Genomic DNA, 6,938 nt, shown 5'->3' on the forward strand with positions numbered 1-6,938 from the left:
AAGCATTTCCTCGAGCAGCTGCCGCGCGCGCGGGCGAAGCAGAGGCCATGGCGATGGCGAAGGCCAAATCTGCCGCTCTCTCCGTCGCCGACAAGTGCCGGGTACCTCTCGCCAGCACCCCTCGCGCTAGCTCCTCCCTTTATCTAACCTCTCTCGCCGACTCACTCTTCTTGCCCTTCGCAGAACATCCTGGGCGCCAGCTGGGAAGCCCACCTCAACACCATCAAAGCCGACGCCAAGGGAAGGTGCGAACTCTGACTACTACAGTCGCCCCCCCTCTTGTTTCATACGCTCGCGGCCTCCTGAGGCTTCTGCGAATAACAACTAATTGACCCGAAATTTCTTGTTTGGGGGCTCTGGGCAGCAAGGGGGAGATTCACACGTCGAGGGTGCACTACATGGTCCAGAAAGGCATGCCCTACTTGATCGTCCCCGAGAACGACATGCACAACATTGTAATGCCCTGCTTCTTTTGCTTATGACGGTTAATCATTGATTCGTAATTGTAATAGTGGTTGCCGTTATGTTCTGACCAATTGCCTGACCCGTAGAACATCATAATAGACGAGCGGGGCTCTCTCTCGGTGTCCAGTCCAGTCCCAGGTCGCCTTACCACCTTGCTCAAGTCACTCAACAAGGTCAGTCCCCTGCCCTATAAGCTTAAAATGCAACAAAATTTGATGTGTGCCCGTTTCAATTGCCTTCCCTCGTATGAGTTCCGTCGTCGGTGGTGCTGACGCTGTTGTCTGGTGCAGTTCCCTTCCCGGGTCGCTATGACCGGCGATGTCCTGCGCTTGGACGACACAAAGGTGAGCTCATTCCAGATACCCCAAACGTTGGTGAACGTAGTTGGTTCTGCAGTAGTAGTAGGCAAAGTGATACTGATTGTGCTTCATATGTTGTGCCTAAGGTCCCGGTTATAGCCGAAAGCCTGAAGAAGGCTATTCTGAAGGAACATAAGGCTGCCAGCGAAGCTAGTTATGGGGTTTCAATGGTATTGTCTTCCGCGGGTGCTACTTGTAGGTCACGCAGTGAAGGCCTCCTTAGCTTACTCAATGAAGAGAGCTCCTACAACATCTTGAAGTTTGAAATGGGGTGTGTAAGCTGTTTTTATGCTCGACGTCTTCTCTTTATGTTTGGCGCTCGTACAATTAATATCTGTCTCGGTCATCTATGTAAGTAGTTACAAGGACCTATTTCTATTCGTGACTCTGGAGATATGTATATTGCAGCTCATGTGTCTTCATAGATTCATCTGGGAGCAGCCATAATATGGAGCTGGATAGTTTTGAACTACCAAGGGCCGATCTGCTATGTAAGGTTCTACTGGTTTGATTTCAGCTCTGCATCTGCACTTCATACCTTCTAGTACCTTTAGCTAATTATGCCGTATTAGTCAGTAGGATGCTAGTTGACTGCTCGACACATGTACCTTCTATTACACTACTACATTCAGCTTCTAAGTTTATGTATTGTCCTTTCTAGTGCCATTTTCTGCGAAGCTGATTGATGGTATCAACCGGAATGATGCAAGACGGAGAGCACTCATACTTTTCTGTTTTGAGTATTTTGATGTGACTGCTCGAGTAAGTGTCCCGTATATCTGGAGAAATTGCAATTAGGATAAGTGAATCCTTAGTTTCTCATTTATTTGGAAGAGGGAGAGGGGTGAGGGGTGCAAATTAGCTAAACTTTTTTAGTATAACTATACCCATGACTATCATCTTTGTCTTTGCTTCAAGGATGCACTCTTGCTCTCCATTGATCACCACGGATTTGAGGTGCTTGCTAAGGTTCCTGCAACAGCTATTCTTCTTGATGTCTCTCGGCCCTACCACTGGAAAGAATTCAGGTTCTCATTCAAGGAAGCAGTTAAGGATGTTGAGGGCTTTTGCAGCATGCTGGTCGAGTTAGAACAAGAAGCTCTGCATAGCGTAAAGAGCTATAGCGGATTAGGTTGAAGGAGATGGTAGCTCACCCTCAGACCACGGTACACATCATTTTGGTCTTCAGCTATGACAGTAGATCATCTGAAGAATATGATCTGACATTGGGTTAGTAAATGCTAAGTAGTTTGCATGAATTTGCCAGAGTTGCAAACTGACATTCCAGTTGGGAATCAAACAGATAAAATTTAGACATAGGTTTGTATGTCACCCAAATTTTCAGCCTGTGTGTTTGGCACAGTTCTACATGCCATATATGATTAAGGATTTGGCGAAGCTGGATATCAAAGTTCTGGCTTCATTGTGCAGTCGCGCATGAAGCAATTGATACATGCCCAATCGGAAATTGGTATTCTGTATTTTGATAGTGCCAATAGCTTCTTGATGGCTATGTGATTCAATCTTCCCAATTGCTTTTTGGCTACGTGATTCAGTCTTTGCCTTGATGTTGGTACTTTTAGGTTTTAGCTGAACCTGTTTTTCTTGAACTCAGATGACCGCCTAACAAACTAAAACCCTGTTTGAGTGGGAAATAAGCAAAACCAGATTTCCATAGCCAGGCAAGTGGGTTTTAGTATTACTGTATTATACTTGTTTTTTTGTAAAACGCAATCACATAAAACAAGATAATAACTTTTCCTCCCCTGTCGTCAACAAACTCCACGCGCAAATTCTTTATTTTCCTGTGACTCAGCCCTCAAATTTTCCATCGAGTCAATATATTACATACGCTGGTACGACAAACATCAGAAAACAGATCTTGAAACCTAGTTCTGTTGTTCATGGCTGGCAGTTGACCCTGGTTGGGATCGCCGATTCGCTGGCCAAAAGTATACATTTGCGCTTCATTGTAGTAAAAGACCATTGACAGTAGGTAGAGGGGCAGATCAAGAACTAAAGTCACCAGGTGTCCACTTGCCTGTCAGTGTTTGTAGCTTATTATACATGTGGCATATGGTAGCTCCGACCCTAACTAAGTTATTAGTACGAGCTACTTGGTGTTGTAAGTTGCAAACATTGCAGTATTTGTTGTCAATGGATAGCTCTACACGAGATGATAATCATACCCGATACTTTCAATGAGTGCCCTGGAGAGCAAGTATGGTACTGCAGGTCGTAACGATTTCAAATCCAATTTGTGCTAGTCGTTCAATTCCTCAATAGAACAAAGAATGGCCACCTATCACTTTGCAGAACTTGGGTGAACTATACTAAAACATAATAGTTAAATCATCAAAATTACAATGCACAACTGGGACAGCAAAACAGTAACTAGTTGAGTTTACTGGTATACCTAAGTCTAGTCCTAATATCTGACTGTCCATAGATGAATAGATTATCCTTTCTGTATACCACTGTAATGTAAATTGTCAAATTACAGTTGGTGGTATGAAAATGACAGTAGTAATAATTTTGTTGCTTTGTTTCCATGTAGAAAATTATGGATGATCAGGTAAAATAAATTAAGAAGGAAAACAGTGATAAACAACCCATTAAGCGTCACATATGGAAATCTTCAGAGGACAAATTATTGCTCAGTATACTAAAAGATTATCCTTAAATGGAGGGAAGGACGAAACAGGTTACACAAAGAGATCATGGCTTGAAATCCAAGAACAGTTCAATGACTCAACAGCAGACAAACTCGTATACAGGAGTTGCTATACTACCATGGACAGACTTCTAAAACTCACCGGGTTTGGCTGGGATGATGTGGACAAAATGATCAAAGCTTCAGATGAAGTGGGGAGGATCTCATCTCAGTAAGTTTAAGCACATAGAATTGGTTAGCTAATGCCCTCTCTTATCAATAGACTAACAAATTAACAATACATCTCATGATGCTATATATAACTCAGCATTGGTGAATCAAAGCAAAGTACAGCTCAGGTAAATAATGCAGATATTAAATAGCATGCCTGATCTTGAGGCAAAGAAAAAACTAAAAGTTGCACAAGCATTTGCAGATGTCAACCAAAGGGCAATTTTCATTGAGATGGACGAATAGACAAGTTATTCTTAAAAAGATTCAAGATACTTATATTTTTCTTGTATTGTTCCGTTAAGATAAGATTTATTTATAAGACAATACATCATTTTACAGATTTAATGAACCTAGGACATATTTGCTACAAGTGATTGGATTGAAAGTAGTAGCAGAATTGGGTTTGCATGTTTATAGAGGTGATGGATCTCTCATTTGTTTCACATCACATTTGCAGCTACCAAAGATAACCACAACAGTAAACAATGCAGAAAAAGTGGTATACTTGCAGAAAAAGTGGCATACTGTCTATAATTGTTTCAAACTTAAAACATATAAGATGGGGCACTTATATATGCCCGTACCAAAAATTAAAATTGCAGAACGATACTAAAGTCCACCATAAAAGAGCGACAAATTATTCCAAGATTCCTCCTCTATCATCTAGTCGACCTCCTCGATCTTGGGCCCTGGGCCGCTGCTGCCGCCGGCAGCACTAGGCGGAACATCCTCATCCATACCACCGGGCATTTCAGCCCCGGCGCCTTGGTACATCTTGGCGATGATGGGGTTGCAAATGCCTTCCAGCTCCTTCATCTTGTCATCAAACTCGTCGGCCTCGGCAAGCTGGTTGTTGTCGAGCCAGCTAATGGCGCCATCAATAGCGTCCTCGATCTTCTTCTTGTCAGCCTCAGGCAGCTTGGAGGCGATCTTATCATCCTTGATGGTGTTGCGCATGTTGTAGGCGTAGTTCTCCAGGGCGTTCTTCGAGTCCACCTTCTTCTTGTGCTCCTCATCCTCAGCCTTGTACTTCTCGGCCTCCTGCACCATCTTCTCAATGTCCTCCTTGCTCAGACGCCCCTTGTCATTTGTAATGGTGATCTTGTTCTTCTGGCCGGTGGTCTTGTCCTCCGCTGAGACGTTCAGAATACCGTTGGCGTCAATGTCGAAGCAAACGGTGATCTGTGGGACGCCCCTGGGTGCCGGAGGGATGCCAGACAGCTCAAACTTGCCGAGCAGGTTGTTGTCCTTGGTCCTTGCTCTCTCACCCTCGTACACCTGGATGAGCACGCCGGGCTGGTTGTCAGAGTAAGTGGAGAAGACCTGCTCCTTCTTGGTGGGGATGGTGGTGTTCCTGGGGATCAGAACGGTCATGACGCCTCCAGCAGTCTCCAGGCCCTGGGACAGCGGCGTGACGTCGAGCAGGAGCAGGTCCTGGACCTTCTCGTTGCCCTCGCCAGTGAGGATGGCGGCCTGGACGGCGGCACCGTAGGCGACGGCCTCATCAGGGTTGATGCTCTTGCAGAGCTCCTTGCCGTTGAAGAAGTCCTGGAGGAGCTGCTGCACGCGGGGGATACGGGTGGATCCTCCGACGAGCACGACGTCGTGCACGGTGCTCTTGTCCATCTTGGCGTCGCGGAGGCACTTCTCGACGGGCTCCATGCACTTGCGGAAGAGGTCCATGTTGAGCTCCTCGAACCGGGCGCGGGTGATGGTGGTGTAGAAGTCGATGCCCTCGAAGAGGGAGTCGATCTCGATGGTGGTCTGGGCAGTGGAGGAGAGCGTCCTCTTGGCCCTCTCGCACGCCGTCCTGAGTCGCCGGAGCGCCCTCGGGTTGCCGCTGATGTCCTTCTTGTTCTTGCGCTTGAACTCCTGCACGAAGTGGTTGACCATCCGGTTGTCAAAGTCCTCGCCTCCGAGGTGGGTGTCACCGGCGGTGGCCTTGACCTCGAAGATGCCCTCCTCAATGGTGAGGAGGGAGACATCGAAGGTGCCGCCTCCGAGATCAAAGATGAGCACGTTCTTCTCGCCGACGCTGGTCGACTTCTTGTCGAGGCCGTAGGCAATGGCCGCGGCCGTGGGCTCGTTGATGATGCGCATGACGTTGAGGCCCGAGATGACGCCGGCGTCCTTGGTGGCCTGGCGCTGGGAGTCGTTGAAGTAGGCGGGGACGGTGACGACGGCGTTCTTGATGGTTGTGCCGAGGTAGGCCTCGGCCGTCTCCTTCATCTTGTTGAGCACCATGGAGGAGATCTCCTCGGCCGAGAACTGCTTGTCCTCGCCCTTGTACTGCACGCCGATCATGGGCTTGTCGCCGGGGCCAGCGATGACCTTGAACGGCCACAGCTTGGCGTCGCTCTGCACCGACGCGTCCGAGAAACGCCGGCCGATGAGCCGCTTCGCGTCTGCAAAGAGTAAGATGCATGCGTGCGATCAGATCTATGCTACACGGTGATCTATCTGGTAAAGGCGTACGAAAGCAGAGCATAACAGAGGAAAATCAGATGGGGTTACGTACCGAAGACGGTGTTGATGGGGTTCATGGCGACTTGGTTCTTGGCGGCGTCGCCGATGAGGCGCTCGGAGTCGGTGAAGCCGACATAGGAGGGCGTGGTGCGGTTGCCCTGATCGTTGGCGATGATCTCGACGCGATCATGCTGCCAGACGCCGACGCAGGAGTAGGTGGTGCCGAGGTCGATGCCGATCGCCGGGCCGTCTCCTTTTCCGGCCATGATCTCGTCGAGGCAGGAGCAGGTCGAAAGAGAATTGCGGGATTGGTTGGTTTGGATCTTGGATCGGAGCGCGCGTGTAGGAACAGAATAGGTGTACGAGGTGGAGGGACGATAGGGGGTTGGATTTTAAAGGCTGTGGTGCCGCGACCACGGAGGGGTTCTAGAAAGTTCCTGGGTTGGGCGTGGGCCGTCGGATGCGATCTGGACGTACAGGATGGAGCCGCGGCGCCCTCGCGGGGTGGGGAGACGGGCGAGTCGTGGCGGACTTGGACTGGGCCAGGGGTGTGTGGGGTTTGGGTTCTGGAGAGCGCGGGAAGGTTCTGGAGCCTGGGGAGGTGGAGACATTCCTACCTTTTGTTTCAGGCTTTCTGCCCGATTTGGCCGGCACCAATTGGTTTTTTTTTTTTTTGAGGTAACGGCACTTTATTGATCACATAACATCCATACAAAGAGTCTCCCGGATGCAATCCGGAGCAAAATCTGAAATAAAGCCTG

At 48.4% G+C, this 6,938-nt stretch overlaps 2 protein-coding genes across 2 annotated transcripts; one reads left to right on the forward strand and one right to left on the reverse strand.

Moving 5' to 3' along the window:
- LOC124696029 lies at positions 1–2,194 on the forward strand. Its single transcript, XM_047228819.1, has 9 exons — positions 1–101; positions 184–245; positions 365–455; positions 552–638; positions 756–809; positions 911–1,095; positions 1,233–1,315; positions 1,486–1,586; positions 1,743–2,194. The coding sequence occupies exons 1-9, from the start codon at positions 48–50 to the stop codon at positions 1,959–1,961; spliced, it is 936 nt and encodes a 311-aa protein (XP_047084775.1). The 5' UTR covers positions 1–47; the 3' UTR covers positions 1,962–2,194.
- A 2,086-nt stretch (positions 2,195–4,280) lies between these two features.
- LOC124701591 (heat shock cognate 70 kDa protein 2-like) lies at positions 4,281–6,543 on the reverse strand. Its single transcript, XM_047233680.1, has 2 exons — positions 6,230–6,543; positions 4,281–6,116 (listed from the first exon to the last, which is right to left on the reverse strand). The coding sequence occupies exons 1-2, from the start codon at positions 6,441–6,443 to the stop codon at positions 4,375–4,377; spliced, it is 1,956 nt and encodes a 651-aa protein (XP_047089636.1). The 5' UTR covers positions 6,444–6,543; the 3' UTR covers positions 4,281–4,374.
- Positions 6,544–6,938: the final 395 nt, after the last annotated feature.

The sequence above is a fragment of the Lolium rigidum genome, chromosome 3, assembly GCF_022539505.1.
Source record: "Lolium rigidum isolate FL_2022 chromosome 3, APGP_CSIRO_Lrig_0.1, whole genome shotgun sequence".
In the NCBI taxonomy this organism is placed as follows: Eukaryota; Viridiplantae; Streptophyta; class Magnoliopsida; order Poales; family Poaceae; genus Lolium; species Lolium rigidum.